At 48.2% G+C, this 27,276-nt stretch overlaps 3 protein-coding genes across 5 annotated transcripts in view; all 3 read right to left on the reverse strand.

Annotated features, from left to right (window-relative positions):
- mast2 (microtubule associated serine/threonine kinase 2) overlaps window positions 1–13,596 on the reverse strand; it is a 107,809-nt gene extending 94,213 nt beyond the window's left edge. The window contains exon 1 of the mRNA XM_056603324.1: window positions 12,572–13,596. Within this exon, the coding sequence (XP_056459299.1) occupies window positions 12,572–12,745 (174 nt within the window). The 5' untranslated portion in view covers window positions 12,746–13,596. The remainder of the gene's footprint in view (window positions 1–12,571) is intronic.
- A 170-nt stretch (window positions 13,597–13,766) lies between these two features.
- On the reverse strand, window positions 13,767–18,509 carry wu:fj49a02 (myomegalin). 3 transcript variants are annotated; one of them, XM_056603560.1, is made up of 5 exons: window positions 18,326–18,509; window positions 17,622–17,748; window positions 16,793–16,839; window positions 16,475–16,589; window positions 13,767–15,961 (listed from the first exon to the last, which is right to left on the reverse strand). In XM_056603560.1, exons 1-5 carry the CDS (start codon window positions 18,446–18,448, stop codon window positions 15,864–15,866), a joined length of 510 nt encoding a protein of 169 aa, XP_056459535.1. In that variant the 5' UTR covers window positions 18,449–18,509; the 3' UTR covers window positions 13,767–15,863. The 3 variants fall into 3 exon arrangements, with proteins under 3 accessions (XP_056459535.1, XP_056459534.1, XP_056459536.1); XM_056603559.1 differs by having other exon boundaries at window positions 17,622–17,751; window positions 18,326–18,492; XM_056603561.1 differs by lacking the exon at window positions 16,475–16,589 and having other exon boundaries at window positions 13,769–15,961; window positions 17,622–17,751; window positions 18,326–18,490.
- Window positions 18,510–18,582: 73 nt separating this feature from the next.
- Window positions 18,583–25,617, reverse strand: pde4dip (phosphodiesterase 4D interacting protein). The gene is made up of 11 exons (XM_056603325.1): window positions 25,454–25,617; window positions 23,770–24,050; window positions 23,513–23,656; window positions 21,832–22,110; window positions 21,433–21,564; window positions 20,891–21,010; window positions 20,401–20,590; window positions 20,033–20,157; window positions 19,774–19,905; window positions 19,585–19,689; window positions 18,583–18,883 (listed from the first exon to the last, which is right to left on the reverse strand). Exons 1-11 carry the CDS (start codon window positions 25,615–25,617, stop codon window positions 18,627–18,629), a joined length of 1,929 nt encoding a protein of 642 aa, XP_056459300.1. The 3' UTR covers window positions 18,583–18,626.
- Window positions 25,618–27,276: the final 1,659 nt, after the last annotated feature.

Genomic DNA, 27,276 nt, shown 5'->3' on the forward strand with positions numbered 1-27,276 from the left:
ACTGTACATCCCAGCAGCCCATCACCAATGTGTGAACTACAACAAGTCATAAACTAACTCAACAGGTTCAAATGATTTGGCCAATGGCTTCAGGCCATTCCAGCTGAAAAACAACCAGTGCCTTCAACCCACAGCCTGAGCGCACCACTGCTCTCTGGATTAAGAGGGCTGGGCTCTGGTCTGAGCATGATGTCACACATCGCACAGGTCATCATCGATATAGAATCAATTACTGGGAGGAGCCTCCAGGGCCCTCAGGCTCACGCAGGGTCACATGTGATGTGCGACTGGAACGTCTGGAAAGCTTATTTCACCCAGTATTATGATCACAAGGGAAGATTTATCAGTTAAATGAATCCAGAAGAGACACCCTAAACCTGGGAAGAGCAACCATGTCGTGACACAATGTCGTCACTATCACGAGCTTGCTTGTGTGTGCATGTCTCCAATGGTGTCTGAAAAGTCACACACAACTACTAATTATTTCAGGGTTACAGGAGGACAGAAAGAGAAGAGTGATATAACGATATTGCAACATGGAGCTAAGAGAGTGAGAAGGGTAGATCATGGGAGAAGGACCGAGTGCTGATCAACGGCAGGTATCAGAGCTATAGATATGAGGTAACAGGGTTAGGGTTAGAACGTCTGCCCAGCAGGGGGCATTTCTGTAAAACGGCACGACAAGGTAAAACCACTGACTTATTTAAATGTGCAGGTCTTATTTTATTCCAAACTGTGATTTGATCATATATATGTGATACTATTAGCATGGGACGATTACGGCAAATACCTAATTGACTATAAAGTAAGACTATCTAAAGTATGTCATTTTTCCATCTAGGGGATAGGTTCATAAAAGATAAAATAATTGAGTTGAGTTGAGAAAAACAGGGAGGGAGAGAAGGAGAAAAGAGACCGAGGAGGGAGAGGGGAAGGAGTGAGATGAATAGGTCTTGTTGGGGGCTGATATTGAGGTCAGCCTCAGCAGCCAACCTCCTGCTTCTCTCCTCTAATGAACCCATCCCTCCCAGTGCGTGACCTTCAGTGGCCGGTCCCAACCCCCCAGGGGTCAGTATGGGAACATCAACCACACAGCACCAGTCAGCTCCATGGTAGCTGCTGCCTTAAAGAACACCGACCTGCTGGGAGGACTTCTAAATAATGGGACACTTGATTAGCACACCGCTAAATGTCACCATACTCCCTATCATCGCATTACCACCTGCTTTAAACAAGATGATGCCACTGCCTGATGTGGTAAAAAAAGGCTGTATAAGTGCGTGGGCAAATAACCAGAGATAGACTACACAGATAAATGTGTTTGACGATCAATGCATAACCATGTTGCCATGTTGCTGTGTTATATGTAAAACATATAACATAGACACTATATTTTCTGCATTGCATCCTATAAGCCTTGGCCATTCAGATGATTGCACATTGGCCGATCTGAAGCAGAGCTGATGGGGAGCAGATCCTCTTTTAATCGGTCCCATGTTAATCACTGAGCCTTTCTCCCTGGATGCCAGGTTGGTGCAGAGTGCAGACGACATCTCAGAGCTTCAGCTTGATACACCAATCTGTCCGCTTTAATGGCCTACTAATTCCACTTTTGAAAAAATATGTAAACAACTCAAAAATGTGGGAAAAATGTTATGCAGTAGTTAATCAAAGAATGTGTAGAAAATGTGTGGCTACAGACGCAGAGAATCTGTATAGCTCCACAGCCAACAACGCCAATATTTACTCCTTCTTTAACCTTGTAATGACAACACATACCGCAGATGGACTGGAGGGGAGGGTCGACCTAATACGTCTTTGGGAGACAGTGGGCGTTTCAGCAGAGAATAATTATGAGATTGTTTTGGCAATGTACATCTGGCAGAAAACACCAACTATGTCCTTTCTCTGTTGTCTGGGGGTGGATGCGCTGAAGTCCAGCTCCCTCTGGTAGGCTGATGTCAGACCCGGGAGGGAGCTCTTCCCCGTTTTGGCACGACGTGCGGAAACATCCAGTGTGCTTGCAGCAGAGGCCTGCAGACTCTCTGTGAGCAGAGATCTTTGGTCTTAGGCAGTCGGAATTACCTTCCACCAACTAAACAGGGGCGTCCGAGGCCCCTGACCTGTTCAGAGGTCAAGCCTAGCGGCAGCTAGACTTGACCTCTGAACAGGTGAGGTCAGAGGTCAAGCCTAGTGGCGGCTGCAGTACCTCCTACTGAGGTCATCAAACTGCTGAGCATGCAGTCCTTATCTGCATTTAAGAAGCAGGACGTCGATTTAATCACAGAGCGTACCAAGGACCGCCCCCTTTTTGAAAGGCTCTGGTTCCAGAAGAACATTTTCCATTCGTTTTTCTCCATTTACTTTTCAGAAAATCGTTCTAAAAAAAGTTTTGAGCATGGAACGATGCTAATGAATCCGTCGAGCTAGTCGTGAACATAAAACATTAGATACGGGCCAAAAAATAAATTGAAAAACGATCGAGTTCAGGGGCAGCAGTTATCGACTTTCACGGGTGCGTTAAGGTTTCCATGGTAACAGCGAGCTCCACCAATCAAAGACGTTGTGTTACACTTTAGGATTGTGCAGTGCTTTTAAATGACATTGCGAATAAAATATGTTTTTCTAAAACTAGAAGTTAACTTCTTCGACTTGTGGCATATACCATAGTTTCAATATGCTTTGGATGGTTACGACATTATAGATAATAATCAAAACCTTTATGCAGAACCTGAATGGGACTTTAACTTCCAGAACCACACACAGTCTATAGTGGATATTCAGACCATAGTACAAATAATTTAAGAAGAGGTGCTAACAATAGGTATATTTGGATGCCAAGTTGTTGACCCAAGAGGTCTGTGGCGACGGGGCCTGTAGCATTGTGCTGCTCCAGAGGTCTATGGAGACGGGGCCTGTAGCATTGTGCTGCTCCAGAGGTCTATGGAGACGGGGCCTGTAGCATTGTGCTGCTCCAGAGGTCTATGGAGACGGGGCCTCCTGTAGCATTGTGCTGCTCCAGAGGTCTATGGAGACGGGGCCTGTAGCATTGTGCTGCTCCAGAGGTCTATGGAGACGGGGCCCCCTGTAGCATTGTGCTGCTCCAGAGGTCTGTGGAGACGGGGCCTCCTGTAGCATTGTGCTGCTCCAGAGGTCTGTGGAGACGGGGCCTGTAGCATTGTGCTGCTCCAGAGGTCTGTGGAGACAGGGCCTGTAGCATTGTGCTGCTCCAGAGGTCCATGGAGACGGGGCCTGTAGCATTGTGCTGCTCCAGAGGTCTATGGAGACGGGGCCTGTAGCATTGTGCTGCTCCAGAGGTCTATGGAGACGGGGCCTCCTGTAGCATTGTGCTGCTCCAGAGGTCTATGGAGACGGGGCCTGTAGCATTGTGCTGCTCCAGAGGTCTATGGAGACGGGGCCTGTAGCATTGTGCTGTTCCAGAGGTCTATGGAGACGGGGCCTGTAGCATTGTGCTGCTCCAGAGGTCTATGGAGACGGGGCCTCCTGTAGCATTGTGCTGCTCCAGAGGTCTATGGAGACGGGGCCTGTAGCATTGTGCTGCTCCAGAGGTCTATGGAGACGGGGCCTGTAGCATTGTGCTGCTCCAGAGGTCTATGGAGACGGGGCCTCCTGTAGCATTGTGCTGCTCCAGAGGTCTATGGCGACGGGGCCTGTAGCATTGTGCTGCTGTAGAGGTCTATGGAGACGGGGCCTGTAGCATTGTGCTGCTCCAGAGGTCTGTGGAGACGGGGCCTGTAGCATTGTGCTGCTCCAGAGGTCTATGGAGACGGGGCCTCCTGTAGCATTGTGCTGCTCCAGAGGTCTATGGAGACGGGGCCTCCTGTAGCATTGTGCTGCTCCAGAGGTCTATGGAGACGGGGCCTGTAGCATTGTGCTGCTCCAGAGGTCTATGGAGACGGGGCCTGTAGCATTGTGCTGCTCCAGAGGTCTATGGAGACGGGGCCTGTAGCATTGTGCTGCTCCAGAGGTCTATGGAGACAGGGCCTCCTGTAGCATTGTGCTGCTCCAGAGGTCTATGGAGACAGGGCCTGTAGCATTGTGCTGCTCCAGAGGTCTATGGAGACGGGGCCTGTAGCATTGTGCTGCTCCAGAGGTCTATGGAGACGGGGCCTGTAGCATTGTGCTGCTCCAGAGGTCTATGGAGACGGGGCCTGTAGCATTGTGCTGCTCCAGAGGTCTATGGAGACAGGGCCTCCTGTAGCATTGTGCTGCTCCAGAGGTCTATGGAGACGGGGCCTGTAGCATTGTGCTGCTCCAGAGGTCTGTGGAGACGGGGCCTCCTGTAGCATTGTGCTGCTCAAGAGGTCTGTGGAGACGGGGCCTCCTGTAGCATTGTGCTGCTCAAGAGGTCTGTGGAGACAGGGCCTGTAGCATTGTGCTGCTGGAGAGGTCTGTGCATCATAAAAGTTAGTTTGGCCAGACATGCCGGCTTGGGGACTTTGCATAATTCTAGACACTTTGGGTAGACCACATAATGAACCTTTGGATTTAGTAGGATTAAAAGTATCATCTTTAAAAGCTTAAGAATTGGTTTCAGCTACTGTATCTAGTATTTTGCTCAACTGAAATTGTATAAAGATATATACTGCATTCAGACATTTCCTAGATTTGACAAACAAATCTTTCGTAAACAGAATATCATTGAAATGGATTGTTGTGAGGCCATCTCCATTGCTCGCAGCAGTGGCGGCCTTATGACCAGTATGGCCTATCATCTTACCGGCTTAAGCCTTGTTGTACAAGTTAGATTTGTGCCCCTTTGGATATCAGACTCTGTGTTTTTGGGGGACTGTCACATCACACTTCATGGAGTCATAACCAAATAACAACAAATGACCTTAAAGCCCATTTTGATGCTTTAGTGGCACATTATGTGGCAAAAGCTTCCAAGCGGAATGTCCCCATAATGTCAGGGAGCGCACTGTAGGTCATGGTTATACGCTCAAAGAGCCTCGCTACACCCCACAACCCCACCTGTTACCACCCTGGTCTCCAGGCGTCTGTGTGGCTCTCCGTTTGCTGGATGCTATTAGTTATTGTGATACCGATGCTTCCTAGAACGGACAAGAGCCCCAGATTGAGATCTCCCACATTGCTATAGGCAGAGAGAACAGTATCAGAAACATCCTGTTAATCCCTTCCCAGTTCCTTACCTTGCCTGAGTTAGCCACAGCCAACACTTATGGGTATTTCTGTGGCACGTGGGGCCTTGGAATGGAATCCGTCTCCCTAATTGACTGTGGCAAGGTATTACTTACGTATTCTCAAAGTCATCATAACACCGACCTGGCATGCTATAATATTCCCAGGTGAAATTAGGCCCACTGGCTGCCAATATAAATGTGTGGTTTGGCAAGGTTTTCGTTGGATTAACAATGCACACTGTTTTCATTCATAGAAGGGTCCAAGGATAAAGTTATTGTTGAAAACTTTAAACAGGTCCTTCTGTTGACCTTATAAATATAATTCCCATTTCTTCTATTGAAACTGGATTAGAAACAATGTCTCTTGAATATAATGCAGTCCTGTTGTTAAGGTCCTTATTCATCAAATTAAAGAGGACACAGAGAGAGAGAGAGAAATATAAGCACACAATTACCAAATGGTATTGATAGGCATAAATGACCATTTAGATCACAGACTGGGAGAAGGATCAATTTAATTTGAACTTGAGGCACCATGAGCCGTCAGTATTAAGCTGCTGTATCAGGGATAAGCAGGGCGAGAGCAGACTCGCTCATTCCTTTTTCAATCTAATTCCTCCAAATGTGTGCAGCACCAAGACTTGGCTGGTTTGTGTAACGCTCAAAATATATAAGGTTAGTGTAGGAGCCTGCTGCCGCTGCAGTTTGAACCGGCTGGTGGTTTACTCTTGGTTGGTTGGCCACCACAGGGGGTTGTGTGTACCTCACAGATCAGCTGCCTTCCCAAAGAGGGCCGAGGTAACACAAGAGAGGCTGTTCAGAAGTGTCTCACACCATACAAACATCAGATGTATACATAGCGTGTATCACGGCCTGAATGCAGAAAACGTAAAAGCAAAAAGTCCAAGAGACCGGACCAACACGTATGCCTTGGGGTCATACTGTGCAGATAAACATTTTTTTTTATTTACAATGTTTTACAGGATTCCTCGAAGGAATTGCAACATGATGCACACACCTGGCACATAAGAACAAACGTCATAAGATGCAAGATGGAGTGATCGAGTCAAGATAAAGTGTGTATAGCTGTTGCTGATAGACCAGTCAGCAATAAAGAGGGAGGAGATACAAGCAGCAGGTTGTTGTACAGTGATAGCTATATGGTGGTCACCAGAGAGTGAGTCTTACTAGGAGTATGAGCCTAGTACTGCAGCAACAGGGATCCTTCCCGTTCGGTCATTCAGGCTGAGGGACAATTAGGATGCCCATGCAGCAGACCATGGCAACGGCTAGGCTGCCAATGGTTAACTCAACCATCCATAAAATGACCTCATAGACCAATGAGTCCTGATGGCCCTTTGCAGAAAACAAGGTCAGTTCAGACAGAGCAGATCAAGGGAATATTAACACTTCCAGTTAAACATGTTGCGATAGGTGTAGGTTTCAACAAGAACCACAATCGCCAACCAGCCACACTTTCCTTAAAAGCTAAAGTATATAAGATGGACCCACTGTTAAAATGGGTACTGCATTAGGAGTTTACAAAGCTGTCCGAGCGGTGTCTGCCCCTCACTCCTTCCCAGAGCCGAGCTCACGCAAGTTTCAGGTTGAGGACACCGAGCAAACGCTAGTGCAAGAAAAGACAAGCGCATTGTTTTGAGACGAGTGCAGGTTTTTCTATTTTGACATGACAAGCGATAACGAGACCTACACGGTAAGTTCATCAGCGAAGATATACGTTTGAAAATATATATATAATGCAAATTATAAAACAGCTCATTTGGCGTCAGTCAAGAAACTTTCTTGGCCGTCAGTGGTCTACGCAATCTTCCAAGTACAACCCCAAGATGTACCTCTGTTTAAGCAGGGCTCTGGTCATGGAGCTTTTAGAAAGAGGCTTTTTCAGGTTGGGTGGATTCCGGTACAATCCCAGTTTAACCAGTTTGTTTGCTTGCTTCCATGGCTGCAGCGCGCTGTGTCTTGTCTGCCAATTTGTTTCATATCTGGCAACCCGGGGTACTGTGAGAATAGTGATCCATAACACACAGGCCAAAACAAAAACAAACGTTCCACCCAGAACGGAAATTTCAGAAGGAGAGCAATTGTTGAAGGAGAATCCTGTATTTCAGCACTTGATGGTCATTTTAGGATTCAGTACAGTACATCTGCTACATGTAGCTCCTTAAATAGCCTATAAACCTCTTAAGGAAGATAGGGTTCAACAGGTTGGATGTTCCTCTTGAATACATGGATACCGTGTGTGCTTACACAGGTTTTTGTTGATCTGCCTTGAGTGTCAAACTCAATATCCTGCACACATGAAGTAGTCTGCTGGTGAATACACAAGATCATCAAACAATGGATCACAGAAATCATAAATGTTAGCAGACTCAACCACATGCATTCCTTTAGTGAGCGTCTTTATCAGCTCTTGCACATTGGTTGCGTCATACTTTTTATGAAGTTATTAAAAACAATGTAGATTAAATTAAATTACGTTCTTATTTCATGGGCAGCCAACCATTGAAGGTGGCCTAGTTTTAGAAGAAACCGGCATACAGCCTGAGCGCTGTAAACGCTGGAACATAGCAGGTTCCTGATGGTGTTGATTCCTTTAAAGCCATTGTCCCCCTCCACTTTGACCATGTGCCACATTGTTAATTTTTTTGTCCTTGTAGTCAACATAAAATAAACAATTGTAGATTATGAAACAAGTATAACTCAATAACAGGCACACAAAAGACTGACTGGTTTCAGGCCGATTCATCCTGAACTCCAAAATAACCTTGTATCCCTGAAACTAAGTCCTTCACAGAACAGTAAACCGAAAGCAGAGTTGCCTTTATGCTCTCCTTTGTTGCACATGGGCCGATTGGTGAGCTGGGATTGGTTTGCTTGAGAAGTAATCAAAGTAATTAGAGGGTGAGGGCAATATTGGTCTGCGTTTTCTGTAGGAGAGTGGGTGGCGAGAGTGGAGCTGGTAAAAGTAGAAACCCAGAGGCCACAGAGCAAGCTAGGCTGACACAATTGATGACTGCTCGTCATATTGATGGAATAATGAGATGAAACATGTTGATGCGTGGGATCTGTTTTGTCTGGCTCAATTAAAAGACATTAGAGTACTTGACAGATCAACTTGACGTACATGTCAGGATCATCAATCCGGATCCGGATAATTGAATGAGTCATAAAGCACTGAATCATTCTCTTAAGTCCACAATAAAAACTGGAGTTGGGGCGGACTCACTCAGGATATGTTTACTCCTTTGTTTTTACTCAACCGACTTCAAACCACATACATTGACCTCCTGTGTTTTGTCTGGCTAGAGTTAGCTGACGAGCTAAAGGAAGCAGGATGTTTTGTGGTGCTATTAGTGAGCTCCCAGGCTGGACCACAGCCCAAAATGTTAATACAACTCAGGCAGGGGAGGGCCTGCCATGGGGCCTCACTTTCAGACATTAACACACACATACATAATACATAACTCCGGTGACTCACTAAACTTGTATTGTCAGGTTACTGACTGTGTTTACAAACAATGACATCACTGTATAAGGCATTGTTTCTGGTAGAGCCCAACCTACAATATTGCACCTAAATATTCCATCAGTGTTTAAAAAGGACTCAACTGAGCTATAACTCAATTTAGAGTAACAATAAGATGCCGTCAGCGTGTGTGTGTGGTTTGAAACAAGGAAACCACCAAGACGTCAGCAACGCCACACATTAGGAATAAGCAGAGAGGAGCAGTACAGGTTTCTGCTTGTAGCATTCCAGCCAGCCCCTCACTGCTCCTCAGACCTCTCTACCAACGTCATCCTCCCTCTGAACCACCGGGCGGCAGATAAGCAACGCAGCTGCATCGATTCTGCCTTCAAATGAATACAGTGAGGAATAAATCAACACATTCTCACTCAAAGGTTCTAAGAGGAAGAACCCAGTGCAGGCTCAGCGGCCTGAGGGGGCTCAGAGGACTGCTTCTGCTCTGGTCCTCAGAGAGGGAGAACAGGCTGCGGTCACATGCATGGTACGAGGGGAGCTGGGGATAGACAGAGAGACAAATAAATAGACCGATTCTGATGCCCCAGGAGGATGTCCATCATACAACACAAAAGAGGAACACACACTCCATCCATGATAACAAAGCTGTTGCTTAATGTTGTATAGCTTAACTGAATTAATGCTCCCTCAGAAAATACTGCGTTTAAATATCTATCTTAGTGTCTCAGACAATAAAGATAATGAAAGCTTGACCCACCCTCACACACACACCCCCACCAATTATTAAAGCACATAGGGGAAAAGCAAGCCCCAGCTGACGCCAAGCTACAAACACAATGACACAATGAGAGGGGAAGCAAGAAGGCAGCTAGAACAAAGCAGTGAAACCCAAGAGAAAGTGAACCTGAAGTAGGAAGTGACGGGGGAGAAGGAGGGAGGGGTAGAGATGAGATCAGGAGGATGGAGGTCGCCACACTGCGACGGGGGGGCGGGCAGCACAGTGTGAAATAACCACACTATTGGATTACAATGACTGGTGAGGGAGGGGGGGAGTTACATGGTGGGCAGTGGGGGAGTGATGGATTCTCTTCATTAAGTGTGTCGTGTTCAAGAGGCAGGAAAAAAACCTCAAGCTTCAAACTGTAGCTTATTTCAGCCAGGCTACAGCATTCTGTGAGAGCTCTACATCCCAACTATGACTCCAAACCAGGCCAATCTAAAAGAGATAGTTACAGCACCACACAAGATACTAGAGCCCGACCGATATATCGGAGGGGCGATATTATCGGCCGATATTGGGCATTTTCCAAACTATCGTCATTGGCCGATTAATTGATATTTCAAAAAAAAAATTGTTCAAAGGACTTTGAGTTTCTCATCTCAAGTTTGTATTTTTATAAATTGTATTTATCAGAACTCTAAGAAATTTTGATTTTGACTTTTCTGTTGTGACAATAAAACAATAAAATAAAGTTTATTTTGGAACTGCATTACCTTATTATTTTAGTGAGGACTCATAAATAACTACAAATAACCATAGTTAGGGAAATCTGTTTTGTTACACGTTTCTGGAATTACTTTTTTAAATATATATCGGCCGATATATCGGAAAATGTAATTTTTAAATCACCAAATATTTATATCGGTATCGGCATTAAAATCCTTTATCGTCGGCTCTATGAGATACAATCACTTCTACTCCCAATCTAATCTCAAGCCAATATAATATAACATATACATATATATATATATATATGTGTTTCAATTCTAAAAGGAAAAATAAAATAGAACAAGTCTCAAACATTTCCTGGAATACAGGAGGGAACTTGTGTTAAAAATAAAATGGGGGCATGAGTGCAAGATTTTTCCGGTCAGCCAGCTTTTCATAAATTAATAACCGAATGGTATTTCATTTTGATGAAATTCCCCTCCCACATACAAGTACATCTAGGCCATCATTCCAAGCAATAAGGACTTAATATCCCCATGCCCGTGGGCATTACTCTCCTATCTCTGTCCATGGCCCAATTACACGTCAGACATAAGAAATGTAGGTCCCATCCATCAAGCCAGTATCATAGCTGTTCGGAAGACTGGTACCTGGGAGCTACGGAAGCCCGGGTTTCTCAATGACCCAACGACAGTAGCACTAGCTCCATGGCCCTTAAATGTGCAGAGTGGAAATCATTGGCTAATATCGTATATCTAAAGAGGTTAATGGTTAGCCTAAATGAGATAGCTAAAGACTCAAGGAAAGCAAAGTGCAAGGGCTACAGTCCATGCCATGAATAAGAGTGTTGGTTTGTCTCAAATAAGTTTGACTGCAGGCGAGTTCGAATGAAAATGGCAAGTCGTTAACTTCCAACGGATATAAAAAAATTAAGTATTGAGTGAAAAACAAGCTTATAAATAACTAAAGTTAATTGTCTCATTTTCCTTGTCCTTTTTCCTTCAATCAATTTAACAATTCCAATCATGCATTCCAATAAAAATCTAGCTCTATGACAAGTGGTTAAAAATCGAATCATTAACCTTATGCTCTTTAAGGCACTTAATAGTTTAGGATGAGGTCATGAGTGCATGAGCGCATGACCACACAGGTGTGGTCACTCTATTGTGAATCATAAAGTGAGCCACAGCCTTCATAGAACAACTACATGAGATGGTATCAGCCTTTACAGGAATCCATTCAGCAAGCATAACCAAATGGTGCTTTTTTGAATACTTAATGGCAAACGTAACTAACCTCTAGGAAACAATACAATAATAGGAAGGATGCTAAATCCAAAGTCTTTCATCATCAACTGGCAAATTTGACCTATTAAGCTGCAATATAACTGTCTGTTCCTAGTTGAAGTATGGCCATATTTTATATATATATATATATATATATATATATATATATATATATATATATATATATATATATATATATATATACATACACACACACACATACATACATACACACACATATTCAAATAGCAACCAATAAGTAGAAAATACAGTGAGATAAATGTTTCCATTTATTTTCTAGGGCACTTCCGTAAGGCTTCCTTCTCCCTGAAAACACATAAAACTGCGCGGCAACAAGCAAAGAAACATCTGTCGGACATTCCATAACACCATCATGTCCACTCCTCCCTCCAGTCTCCAGAAGGTCCTCACCAGGGATTGTGCAGTAGCTACATTTCAGCTTTATGTTGAGGGCAAGTCATTTTGTGAAATAAGAAGAGGAATGGTGGATAGGTATAAGGAGAAATCAATTGAATAGGCAACTGAGGAAGCAGAGGATATAACACCTCTTTACTGTTCCCCAGAGGCCAGGGCGCAGGAGACTTCAGGGCCCGATGGGAGAGTGGGAGGGAGGCATGACTTCATCCGTTAAAGTGGGACTAAGAGCTAGCAGGATCTGTCACGGATCTAACTAGTCCTGTACTTTAGTCAAACTTCAATCATACACATGATGTTGGTGTTTGCATTGTTTGTTGTATTAGTTATAGTACTTATAGTTGTGTAGCATCTTATCCTAGCTATCTCTGTTGCATACGGGGAATGGGTTGACCTAGTGAATGTTGGTGCTTGGCACTTGGTTCTTTGAACATCCCTACTGCACCGACAGAGATATATTGTTGTTTCTCTTCTGACAAAGTCGCTTTGGATAAAAGCATCTTCTAAACACCCTGAATGTAACTGTAAATGTAAAATCGGTTTCAGGATTTAGATCCTGTAAAGAGCATTACCTGTTGAATAAAGTATTCCTTGTCAGGTTTACCTGTAAATGCCAGGTTACAGGTATTTACTGGAGGTATTTCCAGTCAATACCTGTAAATATCACCAGTAAATACGTCATTTTCTAGATTACGTAAAAGTAAAAGACCCCAGGTTGTGGACCAGTACTCACCGCGTCCTTCTCCCCGGGTCGGGCCATGGTCTCCCCGGGTCGGGCCATGGTCTCCCCAGGCGGGTCCATGTTCTCCCCGGGTCTGTCTATGTTCTCCCCGGGTCTGTCTATGTTCTCCCCGGGCGGGTCCATGTTGCTCAGCTTCCTCTTGTTCCTATTCTCGCTCTGCTTCATTTCGCGCCGCAGGACGCGGGCGTTGGACACGTTGATAGCACAACTTGTTGTTAAACACAACTTGTTGACAGCACGACTTGTTGACTCCTCACCACAGGTTAACTGGTCAGCGGGACCAGTACCAGTGGTTTAATCTGGAAGGTTCTCCCCGCCAGTCATCCATTCCTGGTCCGCGGGCAGCCTGATCCGGATGGCGGGCTGAAGGCTGTCACTCACCCGCTGCTCCTCACGAGCGGCCGCTAGTCCGGGTTCAGAGGAACAGACTTAGGGACAGACCTAGTGCTCAGAGGGACAGACCTAAGTCTCAGAGGGACAGACCTAGTGCTCAGAGGGACAGACCTAGTGTTCAGGTCCTCCTGAGGGGACAGACCTAGTGCTCAGAGGGACAGACCTACAGCTCAGGTCCTCCTCGGGTTCAGGTCCTCCTCCTGAGGGGAAAGACCTAGTGCTCAGGTCCTCCTGGCGGCTCCAAGGTGAGCTTCATATCAGGTCTTCATGTGATCAGTTCTTCATGTGATCAGGTCTTCATGGTGGACCCCCACCGTGTTGGTATCCATGGAGTCACTTGCTTAAGAACAGAAGCCGCGGCGTGTTAGCTGGTTAGCGTTAGCGTCCCGTGTTGTTAGCTAGTTACCGTTAGCGGCTAGCCGGCTAGTCTCCTCGCTACCTGCCTCCTCTGAAAGGTGTCACCTCCAAAGTGTACATTCCGCGACATGACACACACGAAACAGACCCGCCGTCACCTGCCTGATGGACGTGTGCAGATCAACCGGCCGCCTGGGTCCCCTTCGGCTGGACCTTCATGTCTGCTGGCGGCTCAGATGTGACCTGAGTTGAGTCTGGTGCAGAAATGAACCAGCAGGCGGCTCACACTACACAGTCCGCCCCGCTTCCTGAACCCCTACCCCTCAGCGCGCGCCACACAGCCCCGCGTCCTGAGTCTGATCCCTCGGTTCACCCACAACCAGCTTCTCATCCCAGTCACACCACAGCCACCTGTCTAATGTTATGTTTTATTTAATCACTTATAAAATTCGAGTTGTAAATGAGTGCCCTAGGTCAATGATCGGGAAGAGCTCTTTGCCTTCAATCTTAGTATGTTGGTGTGTGCTGCCGCCTTCTGTTGGAAGTTAGGAAACACAATAAGTTGAGACCAAAAGATAAGTCTATGCAAAATAAATGCCACAAAATATTAGTAACTGAGAAATAGTGAGAAGGGGGTCATCGTTTTATTGCAAAATATGTTTACCCAAAAACATTTTAGGAAAGGCTATCGCATGCATGAAATACACTAGGCCACAGTTGAAAGACCCAGATTTACAGCCACAAAAACTTGCATTAGTTTACACTCCCTTGTTTACATACATACATACATACATACATACATACATACATACATACATACATACATACATACATACATACATACATACATACATACATACATACATACATACATACATACATACATACATACATACATACATACATACATACATACATACATACATACATACATCTAAAATGGCTCACAGTGAAGCAGATTACAGACAGGTTTTTGGATTATTGTAAATGACACACGATATACATTTGAACTCACCCAATTTGACAACACTTTGGTTCATTTATTTGTTTAATATGCCTAAAGGTTGTGCTTTAAGGGTTACAAACTGTAATCACTTTAGACGTTGTGCCACCTACTTCTATTAAATAAATACTCTAAGAAAGAAAGTCATCATAATGGTTGAAAATGTTGTCCAAGTTATTTCTTATTTATGAGGAGCAAAGACATTTGAAATATGTGTCTCAGCAGCTAGACAGCAACTGGAGACGTTATTGCACTGTAACCCATAACATGCATGCTATGTGAATATTAGCAATATAACAATTCATGCACTAAAAGCAACAAGCGATTTAACATATATTTAACCAAAGCAAACTGGACTCACACTGTGTCCTTTAAAATATTTCAGATTGTCTTTTACCTAACGATTGTCAGAAATGCTAACAGGGACATGTACTTTAAATGTAAAAATGCAAAAATAATTCAAGTTGAACTGGCTTTCAAAAGTTACAAAATAATAATAATCAATGTATAAAAGGGTCATACTTGAGTTTGGACTATTTTCACAACTATATTTTTAACATAAATAGTTGATCAAATAAAACATTGTACCACTTGGACCATTTTAAAAATATCAAATCCCTTTTCTAATTTCACAAACGAAAGGCAAATAAGTTATCAAACAAATCTACACGGGTGCTTTTTCTCTTCTGTTTAGTAGTCTAAAATAAACTGCTGCTTTCCATTAATTGTCTTCATAATTATGTCAAATCCTTTAAACGCAGTGACAGCAAACAGCAGTTTGCATTGAATATGTTCAAATGTTTATGAATGCATGTTTTGGCATATAAGCAGAGTGAAAGGTTGGCCCGGTCTCTCATTTTGTAAAAATTAATAATAGAAATTATCTGAAAAAATTAGCTCTGTAAATGACCTTGATTTGATCCAAATATTATCAGGCGTTAACCTTATCTGTAGCTTTCATAATACTAGGCAAAAAAATTATAATTTGTTTTGTTAAACAATATGGCTTTTTCCTGTTAGATGATCTAACCACATGCAGCTATTATATACACTATCAAACATTAGCATTATTATAAATCACTACCTCAAATGGAAGCACTTTGGTTTTGGTTTTTCAAAGCTCTATCTCCAATGACATGGATAATATTCTAAAATGTTAATCCCAGCTGAGATCAGACAGAAACTCAAAGAAAAGAGAACAACCTTTAACCTGTGGAGCCTTAATAAAAGCCCTTAACGATCAACTCCACTGTACACAAATAAGACACAGCCCTTAGGAGATCGACATTCATCCACAGTTATAAATCAGCCTCTGGCATCACACTCATTCACCTCAGCAAAAGGGATTTTTACACACATCACTCAAACACTGTTCCCCAAGACAACTCAGAGATCCGTGAGGAACTATTCCTGGTTGTGTTCCTAAAGCAGACCACGGTTTTTGTTGCAGGATTGAAACCTCGGCCAGGAAGGCAGTCTGAACAGCATGTTGGAGGAGAGTCTGTCCCAGGCAACCTCCCCAGAAACCACTCAACAGACAGCCCGCTGGAGTGTGGCGGGACGCCGGGCCTTCAGGACACCCCAATCAGGAGAGAGAGTGAGCTCACAGAAGCGTCCTGAGTTTTGACCTGGGTAGAGCAGACAGAGACAGCAGGTTTTAAACATGGCTCTGAACACTGCTCTGAACAGAGATGATGACAGAGTTTGGCTGAGATCTTCTTCAGCCAAACCATGTCATTATTTCTGTGGGTAGCACTTTTCAGAACAATAACAGGCAATAATACGAGAGGGAGGAAATAGAAAAACTGCAGCAAAGAAAGACACACACACATATATATATATATATATATATATATATATATATATATATAAAGAGAGAGAGAGAGAGAGAGAGAGAGAGAGAGAGAGAGAGAGACAGAGCAAGAGAGAGAGAGAGAGAATTTTTAGTGACTATTCAAGTTAGGTTTCAGGTTTTGCTCCCTGCAGGTGCAAAACATCAATCTATCACGTTGAATATACTGCATTACAAAACCTCTGATGTTTTTTTATTGGATGCAAGTTCTAAGAAAAGGTTGTGTTTTTATGTGTGCTCGCATGTAGAGACAGAAACTGTGGAGACACACGGAGCCAGCGGGCCGTACCTTTCCCCGCAGGGGGCTGGGGGGGGGAGCAGGAGGGAGGGGGGCAGAGAGAGGGGGAGAACGAGGCTTGGGAGGAAGGAGAGAGGCGGAGGGAGCAGATCTTGCGCTCATTGTCCTGGGAGGACGGCCAGGATGGAAGGAGGGAGAGGAGGAGGAAGGTAGGAGAGGATAGAGGAGCCCAAGCAGGTGAACAGGGTGGAGATGAATGTCAAAGGAGAGAATTAGCAGAACATAAACAGCCATTACCATAAAACCATTTTCTTCTCTTTTCTTGAAGAACAATCACACTGCCTCTAGAATGAACATCAGAGTCCTTACCTGTAGGTTAGTCTTGGCCTTCTTCAAGACGTCCCTGGTTCTTGACACTGCAAGCACATAAACAAAGAGAGGTTCATCTTTGACAGCTGCGACTCTTTAACTCAACAGAGACATGGAGAGACCAACTCCATGGACGGCACTCCATCATGTTAACGTCTCTCAAATGTACTGTTAATATTTTATCTGGATTGCGAATGAAAGAGAAAGAATTGGAAAAAGTGGAAAAAGAGACAAATAAGGAGGGAGAGAGAGAAATAGATAACTATTGTATATGCAGCCAAAACCATGGCTCAGAAAAAAAGAGTTTGAGATAATTGAACGCTTACATACTTCTGAATGGAACAAATGCATTAGCCATGGTAGTGACAGACAATCATCTATAAGAGGCAGACAGTCACACACACACACACACACACACACACACACACACACACACACACACACACACACACACACACACACACACACACACACACACACACACACACACACACACAATGTGTGTGGAGGGAGTTGAGAGAATAACCTTGCTGCAGTGTACTTGTAAGCCTTACAGATACAGTGTATCTTGGCCTGATATATCTCCAGGAAGGAGGACACCAAGTCTCTGTAGCTGAATATGGATATGATACGATGCACCGTCTGTTCAGTGCGCTGCCTGTCTGTTCAGCAGAATGGACCACCGCTTGAATCTTCAGTCCAACAATCAGCTCGAACAAAGCATTTAGAAGAACAAAATAAAGACGAAAAGCCCGGTGTGGGAAGCGAAGAGTCAGCGGGTGAGAGGAGCTGTATGGCTCTGAGAGGGGGGGCTGGACGGGGGACTCACGCTGGCTGACGATGAAGGTCTCCATGTTGTCCTGGTTGAGGCTGCTGCTCCTCAGACGCTCCTTGGCGTTCCGGAGAGCCTCCTCCTGCTCCGAGAGCTTCACCCGGAGCGCCACCAGCTCCTCCTTCTGCTGGACAGACGCACACGCACAAACACACACGAGCACACGCACACACACACACACGCACAGACGCACACACACACGCACACACGCACACACACACACACACACACACGCACACACGCACACGCACACGAGCACACGCACACACACGCACACGCACACGAGCACACGCACACGAGCACATGCACACGCGCAAACACACATACACACACACACACGCACACACGCACAAGCACACACGCGCACGTACACGCACACACACACACACGTTGTAAGACAGTACTGCACGATATGGATAACATGGTCATGTCCCAAATATATTTCTCAAGAGCCGCCTTGCAGTAATGTTTTACTGAAGAGTTATTGTTATAATCTTAAATGAGCGCACATATGCTGCGCTGATCTCACAGATGTTGCTAAATGTTTAGTAACACCCACAAACTCTGTCCTCAAAGGTACCTCTGAACCCCTACATTGTGTGTATTACTGTATTACTGTGGTATAGATATTGCATTCTCCCTAATGGTATCCCTTCAGGGAACGCTGACAGCATGGTGCGGGTACACACAGCGCTCTGTACCTGCTTGGTGCTGTCAGAGCTGGGCAGAGCAGCTCTCCAGAACATCCTGAGCAGAGAGTGGGCCTCCTGGAGGATCTGACCCAGGGTGTGGGTGTTGGCCAGCAGCGCTCTGACGGAGCCCATATCTACGGCCTGAGAGGGAGAGGAGGTCCAGGGCGTTAAAGGACCCGGCCCAGGGACCAGGGGACTCAGAAGAACACAGACATAGTGTCTTCATTTGGCTATACTCACCAACCAAAGAATAACATGTTTTGGTGACTTTGTTCCTTCACTTTGTATGGTTTTTTGAATGATGTGATTGTTATAATCGTGTTTTATATTCTAGGGAAAGGTTGTTGGAGTTTATACTGAAGTGCGTGTTCCCCCTGGCTGAACTCACCCGGTCCCTGAGCGGCACGGGGCGGCTCAACGCCTCCAGGGTGGACTCCGTGCTGCGCAGCAAGGCGCTGCCCTCCAGAACCTGCTGCTGCAGGGCCTTGAAGTCGTCCACATGGCCCACCACGTGGCGGCCGTGGGGGCTGGCGAAGGAACCGTCAGGGGCCTGGCCCTGCAGAACACCTGGAGGGGGAGAGAGGGAAGAGAGGGGAGGGGGGAGGGAGGGGAGGGTGTGGAGAGGGGAGAGGGGAGAGGGGAGAGAGGAGAGGGGAGAGAGGAGGGGGGAGGGGAGGAGGAGGAGGGGGGAGGGAGAGGGGAGGGGGAGGGAGGGGAGAGAGGAGAGGGGAGAAAGAGGAGATAGGGGAGAGGGGAGAGAGGAGAGAGGGGAGGGGAGGGAGAGGGGAGGGGGGGAGGGAGGGGAGAGAGGAGAGGGGAGAAAGAGGAGATAGGGGAGAGGGGAGAGAGGAGAGAGGGGAGGGAGGGAGAGGGGAGGGGGGGGAGGGAGGGGAGAGGGGAGGGATAGGAGACAGGAGAGGGGAGAGAGAGGGGAGAGGGGAGAGAGGAGAGAGGGGAGGGGAGGGAGAGGGGAGGGGGGGAGGGAGGGGAGGGGGGAGGGATAGGAGACAGGAGAGGGGAGAGAGAGGGGAGAGGGGAGAGGGGAGGGGGGAGGGGAGAGAGAGAAGAGGGGAGGGAGAGGAGAGAGGGGAGGGAGGAGAGGGGAGGGGAGAGAGGAGGGAAGAGAGAGAGGAGAGCGAAGATGGAGGCATTGAGAGCAGGGGAGAACACTTTATAGGCCCGTATGCAGTAATGACACAACAACATGAGGAGACAATAAAGACAATGGTTTTATGAGGAGTACATGAGACGTCTTGTGAAGCACTCACCACTGTCAGCAGGTCCTTCAGTCGGTGCCGGGGCAGGTGAGGAGCCCGAGGAGGAAGGACTGAAGAAGCATGTGTCCTTCACAGGAGGAGAGAGAACCCCCTCTGCTGAGGGCACAGGGACACACAGGTCAGACGGCCCGACCCCCTGTGGACCAACTGCAGTGTGGACCGCTGGGAACAACTACAAACCGTGGAACAGTTGTCTCCGGGCGTGGGGGGGAGGGTCAGCCGGTTCAGCGAGGTGAGGCGACAGATGAATGTGCAGTTCTTTGGGGTCATAGGTCATGGAGCAGTCTCCAGACTGGGAAACAGCTTGACCCACTAAGAAACACACATTTGAAAGAAAAAGGGGTTTTAATCCTGCAAAGATATACTGGACCGATTGGGATGCCGGAGTCGTAGCCGGAGTGGAAGTCATGAGAACAACTGAAACCGCTGGAGGTCTCACCTGGGTGGGGGGTCCGGGGGGCTCCCCCCCCTCGCTGGTACACCTGGAGCTCACCCTGCAGGGAGCGGGCCAGAGCCCGGTCCTCGCTCAGCTGCTGCTGGAGAACACACACCTCATGCTGCAGCCTGGACACACACACACACACACACACACACACACACACACACACACACACACACACACACACACACACACACACACACACACACACACACACACACACACACACACACACACACACACACCCACAGGAAATTACATATGTTTTGTTGCAAATGGATTCATTAAGACAACTAGTGCCTAAGCCAATATGCAAACACAGAATACAATGCATCATCCTCTGTCCATGTCTGCAGCGCTCCCTGTACCTGTTGATGGCCTCTATGCTGGTCTGCTTGTCCTGTTTCAGCTGGCCGACCTCCAGGCTGGTGCTTTGGGCGTCCATCTGCAGCTTCCTATTCTGCTCCGCCAAGCGCTCCGCCTCTAGCTCCGCCTCCTTGACTCTTGCCTTGGCCAATAGGGCAGCCTCCTGCAGACGCTCCGCCTCCAGGCCGCCATCTTAACCCCAGAGGCCCTCCGTTAGTGTGAGCACTCAATGGTTTGGATACAGAACAAGGCCAACCTTGGGAAGGACACCGTAAGAACTAAAACATGATGGCTCTGGGCTCTGAGGAACTTAATTATTAATAATTTAATATAAATACTAATGAAATGTGCATTTATTCCAAGTCCATTTCTGCCAGGATGGAACAGGCCATGTCCAACACATGGCTCACCAGACATTGCACCTGGCTATATCTTTCTACCAATAACCTGTGAGAGCAGCTCTCTCTCCGCTGCGTGCGGTCGGAGCCCTACCTCGGCTGGCCTGCTGCAGCCGGCCCTGCAGGCCCAGGTTCTCCTCCTTCAGCTGCCGCAGCTCCCCAGAGAGCTGACCCAGGGAGTCCAGTCCCTGGATGTAGATGTTGGTAGGAGCGCCTGGGAGAGGAGGAGGAGAGAGAGAGAAGGGTGAGGAGGAGTGAGGAGGAGCAGAGAGAGAGAAGGGTGAGGAGGAGCAGAGAGGGAGAGGAGTGAGGAGGAGGAAGAGGAGATGAGGATACAGAGGTTGATGAGTGAACCAGAGAGAGAGGTGGGGGTACAATAGTTCCACCAGTACCAATAGTACAATAGTTTAGTAAAACGAGGGGATGGAGTGAATAAGGATGATGGTCATAGCTGGAGTGTAAAGGAGGCTGTGGTACAATCAAGGCCCCAGAGTACGAAGTCAAGGTGTGTGTGTGTGTGTGTGTGTGTGTGTGTGTGTGTGTGTGTGTGTGTGTGTGTGTGTGTGTGTGTGTGTGTGTGTGTGTGTGTGTGTGTGTGTGTGTGTGTGTGTGTGTGTGTGTGCGTGCGTGTGTTACCCTTCTCTCTGGCGGCGAGGGCCAGCCTCTCCTCCAGCTGCTGCCGGAGGCGGTCGTTGGTCTGGATGGAGTCCTCCAGACGCTGCCTCAGGCTGCGGATCTCCCTCAGATGCTCTTTCATCAGCTCTGAGCCTGCAGCACACACAGCGACACTCAGCTCAGCACACACACAGCGACACTCAGCTCAGCACACACACAGCGACACTCAGCTCAGCACACACACAGCGACACTCAGCTCAGCACACACACAGCGACACTCAGCTCAGCACACACACAGCGACACTCAGCTCAGCACACACACACGACACTGGCTCCAGAAACCTTTAGGTACGTTTGGCTTCAGAAACGTTCATGCAGGTGTCGCCAGTTTGCCCGCAGCGAGTGACCTCTGACCTCTACCTGTGTGGCTGGTGCCTGATTGGTAGCCGGACGACCCCGATGACAGGTCCGGCGCCGCCCTCATGGCGAGGCCGCCGTAGCTCATGTCCCACAATGCACTGCCCTCCAGCAGGCCTGCCTCCGCCTGCATGGCGCCGGGGCCGGCCGCCAGGTGGGCGGGGCCGCCCAGCGGGGCAGGCAGCAGGCCGTGGTAACAGAGGGGCGGGAAGCCGGAGGGGTCGAGGGGGGGCCCCAGCAGAGGAGTCCTCTGGAGGGCCAGGGGGGGGGCGTAGGAGGAGCCTGCAGGAGGACCAGGAACACAGTACTGTGATGTATGTTGGAGGCAGAGGGTGGAGCATACTGTCAGTGGGGGCTGTTAGTCAGACGGCAGATTCAGAGAGAATAAAAACAAGGAAAGGTTAGTAAGAGGGAACATGGAGGAGGAAAATAGATAGATTTTGAAGTTGTCCAGGGTTCGACTCGATTGAGAGACAGTCAACCCAGGTAACGCTTGGATTGACGAGAGCCAAGTCAGGAACAATGTGTCATCCAAGAGGAGAGTGAGGCTGTTTGTGAATGACAGGAGAAAAAATAACACTATAACTACTTTGCAGAGGAACTGAGTCTCCGTAGGTGGAAAAAGCTGCAAACTTGGCACACATGTACCAGGTGACTGTAGGACTATATGGTCTTAAATTCATAGCAACAACGCCAAATATTGCAGATATACATTTAAAGCACAACATATGCATATCCCCGATGTTTAAACAGCTATGAATTTGAAGATAAAATCATTAGGCCAGGCTCGCAATATTGTAGGACGCAGCTATCATTGCTTCCAACCTGAAGTATCAGGGGAGCAGTAAGCTCCCATCCTGTGTCAGCTGCCCTCATGTGACATCAGACTCTATCCACCAGCCTCCAGTCTACTATCCTGCAGATGGCCATAGCACGACTATGTGCCACATTATTATTATCATTTCATAACATTCCAGGCCACAAATATCCCACAGATACCAAATCTGTGTTCTCCGACTTGAGTTCAGGGATACAATCCACACATTTGATTGACACCATTAAGGTCAAAGGTTAAGTCATTATTTATAAAAGACATTCATGTTAGTTTTTAATTGCATTATATCAAACTCAAGGAACCACACACACACACAAACGTGTTTGAACCAATGCACGCACACACGTGGTCAGAAACACATGCACACGCACACACACACATGGGGCACGGCGGCTGTGTGCACGCTCTCTCACTGTGTCTCAGCTGCCGCTGCAGCGCGTGCAGCTCCTGTTGCACCTCCGCCAGGGAGAACCCCACCCCCCGCTGGCCTCGGAAACGGGGGCGCAAGGTATGGGAGTGGGGGTCAGGGGGCGGGGGTCGGCGGGGGCCGGAGGAGGGATGGGGGGGGGGGACGCTAGAGGTGAGGGCGGGGGCCGCCCCAGCAGAGGGGGGCGCGGACGAAGACAGAGGAAGAGGAGGCAGTCCGGGAACTACGGACGGAGAGAGAGGAGGTACAGGAAGCAGGGAAGAGGAAGAATAGAAAGGATGAGGAGCAGGTGGAGCGTGAGGAGTGACAGATGGATCAGAGGAAGAGTAGGAGGAACCATGAGGATGAACCCCCCTCACACGCCACAACGTCTGTACCCCGAGTCTGAAGGCACGCTGCCCAGGTGACCTGACGCCTCTCACCTGTCTGGCTGTGGGAGCTGGCAGCCTTGTGCAGAGCCCAGTGCATGCTGGGAGAGCTGAAGGAGGAAAACGCTCTGTGAGAGGACGCGTGGGACGGGGGGGCAGACGGATGGTGGGACATGGCCTCCGACCGGGACGGGCATCCTGGGAACGGAGGACACACAGAGTCACTGAGCGACTCGATGACCAATCAGAGCAGGGCTACTTCTGATTGATGGAAGGGATGTCATTCATCACAAGAGGTACAGTGAACACACCTGTGCTGGATCTGGCCGACGCCCCCCGTCCCTCTGGACCGAACTCACTGGCCGCGTCCATCTCCGAGCTGAGCTCCAGGTCCTCATTGGTGGAGCCCCGCTCATCGGACACATAGGAGATGCGATCCGATTGGTCGGACCCGGTGGTGGTGTCGGAGAGGGCGTGGCTGCTGCAGGGCGTGTCAGAGCGCTGGTTGCCGTAGTGATGGGACTGCTGCTGATCCAGCTTGGCCCGCAGAGACTCGATGACCTTGTCCTTCTGCTGGAGCTCCTTACTGAGCCTGGACCGGGAGACAGAGTCAGACACGGAGCACACACACACACACACACACGCACACACGCACACACACACACACACATACACACATACACACATACACACATACACACACACACACAGACACACAGACACACACACACACACACACACACACCGCACAAACACATACACACACACACACACACACACACACACACACACACACACACACACACACACACACACACGCACACACGCACGCACACACACACACACACACACACAGACACACACACACACACACACACACACACACACCGCACAAACACATACACAAACACACATACACACACACACACACACACACCCACACACACCGCACAAACACATACACACACACACCACACACCGCACAAACACACACACACACACACACCGCACACACACCACATAAACACACACACAGACACACACACACACACACACACACACACACACACACACACACACACACACACACACACACACACACACACACACACACACACACACACACACACACACACACACACACACACACACACTTGCGCAGCCACGCACATGCACGCACATATATATAGTTATTCTGCGAAATAACTCGCCTCAATAGTGGTCCCAACTGACTAAATATTAGATGAACTGTTATATAAGTTAAAAAAATAATACATGACACAATATGTCAAATGTGTCAAGAAAATATATCCACCTAAAGGACACTAATTAGCAGTGCACAATGCATTATTTATTCGACTATATATTCTATCAGTTAGATCTTGTTTCAAGGGAAATATTAATTCGCTAATTCGCAAAACTAATTCGCAAATTTCCACAATGCAAAATGGCATGTTTTATCACGTGAATTTAATAAAAACAAAGCAAAATAATATTGAAATGCTTCCGAACAAGGCACTTATGTCATTATCCCACACAGAGAGATCAGACACACGCACAAGTTGGGAAAAAAGCAGCCAACTGTATAGTGCCCCAGATGAAGCTGCCCTGCCCACACTGTCCCCGACAGCTGATGTAATGAACACTGAAGCGCTGGCACAAGGTTATAATGGGGTGGAGGTTAGGACAACAAACACACACATACACACACACACACCCCAGACCCATACACACTTTAACGTATGTTTCATCTGTCCTATTAACACCAAGAGTCGGGTTCACCTTCTCAGAGCCTCTTAATCGCTCTACATTATTACATTATCATTGTCATTAGATACTATATAACTATATGACAATGCTCAGAGGGACAATATTTACCACGCTGTTTTTTGAAAAGCGAGTGTATTACACAGCAATCAACAGCGGCGCTCGCATCCCCATCCCCCTCCTCCTCGTCCTATCACAGAGCTCCGTGCGACAGCGCCGCTCTCTTACTTGTCCAGCTGTGTGAGTGCGCTGGTCCTCTCCCTGTCCGAGTGCCTCTTCAGCAGGGCCAGCTCCCTCTCCTGGGCCCTCCACTCCCACAGGGAGAAGGAGTACAGCGAGGCCCGGTACAGCGGGCTGCTCTGGGACAGCATGGACTTCCAGAGGGGAGCCATGTGTCTCCGGGGCGCTGTCTGGGCCGCCCGCTGCCCGCCCCCGCCCCCGCCCTGCTGGGCTACCGGGCCCCCCGCCCCCCCTCCGTCCCCCCTGCTCCCCGGGCCCCCGGGGGCCCCGTCCTGGGCGGGCCCCTGAGGCAGCACGGTGAGGAGCTCGAGGGCCGACACCGCCTCCGTGGTGGGAACCTCTTAACGGTTCTGCAGGGTGTGAGGTGGGGGTCCCTCGGTAAACTGTTCCCCCCCCCCTCACCCCGGGGCGGCGCTAGCCCCGAGCCGGCGTCGGCGGTCTGAGAGGAGTGCAGCGGACGTCCCGACGGGACCAGGGGGTGAGCGAGGAGCGCCGGGAGGGAGGAGGACCGGACACCCGGGAGGAAAGACTTAAAGCCCGGATTAGGCTTCCCCGGGGGCAGGGCGGCCTGGGGTCACGGGCGGTGGCGGGGGGTCCCTGACGGGAGCCAAGCTGCGGGTCATTCCACCACGTGTCCAACCCCGCTCACGTTAACACACGCACACATCTAGAGGAGGTGGCAGTGGGCGGTTCAGGCAACGGGGATCTAACCTCCAAGTGTTGATCGCAGGTCTTAAAGGAGGACGAAACACAGACTCAAGCCAGACCACCTCAGAGCCACAGAATCAAGGCTTGAATAATGAATAGGCTGCAAAACTATAAGCTTCACTTAGCGTGGTGCAGCAGTGTGCGACTCTACCAAGTACTTAGTCTAATGGAAGACTTTAAATCAAATAAGGTTTGAGAAAAGTAGATCTCCAAGCGATTCCCAGAGTGGCTCTCTGTTCCTCTGGTATCCATTCCTCCCCCCGTTATGAAGCCTGGAGGGAGGTGGGCCCTACTCCCCCCCCAGCGGACACACACATCCAGCGCCCACTGGAGGAGGGGGAAGTAGAGAGGAGAAGGGAAGACATGAGGGGGAAAGAAAGGAGGGAGTCCATAGCGGGACCTCTGCCCCCCAGGGCTGCTGTACTCACGCTGCTCTGACCATCAGAGGGAGAGAGGGAGAGAGAGAGAGAGAGAGAGCGAGAGAGCGAGAGAGCGAGAGAGAGAGAGAGAGAGAGAGAGAGAGAGAGCGAGGGACTTTCAATGGATGCAAACAAAACAGCACATGCTCTGACATCTGTCAGTGTGAATGTGTGTCTCTGTGTGTACTTTCGGAATACACACTATAAACACGTCAGTCTCTAGATCTTAAACCCTGCATCCACATCCTTCGGATGCTAGAATCCGTCAAGCTGAGGTTTATTCCGTCCAATGAATCAACGCGAAGGCACCAAGTCGCAACTCAAACAATGATGATCAGCACCGGGACAATTCTTCCCTGTTTTTTGTAAAATCCTTGGAAATATTCTTTCAAAAGTAATCAAAAGGAAAATCCAAGATGGCCTTCGAGCTCCAAGCACAAAGCAGCCTGTGTCCCACCGGCTGAGGTCCAGGTGTGAGGGTCCATCACGCTAAAGGTCCAGTGTCTGTACATCCACGCACACACACAGCTTCACAGGACTCTGGCCCCTGTGCTGCTATTGGTGGAGAGCAGCATAGTGACGCTCATCCCCTATTCCCTCTGCACCACACACTCTCTCTCCCTCTCTCTCTCTCTCTCTCTCTCTCTCTCTCTCTCTCTCTCTCTCTCTCTCTCTCTCTCTCCC

The sequence above is a fragment of the Gadus chalcogrammus genome, chromosome 12 (genome assembly GCF_026213295.1).
Source record: "Gadus chalcogrammus isolate NIFS_2021 chromosome 12, NIFS_Gcha_1.0, whole genome shotgun sequence".
NCBI classification, from domain to species: domain Eukaryota; kingdom Metazoa; phylum Chordata; class Actinopteri; order Gadiformes; family Gadidae; genus Gadus; species Gadus chalcogrammus.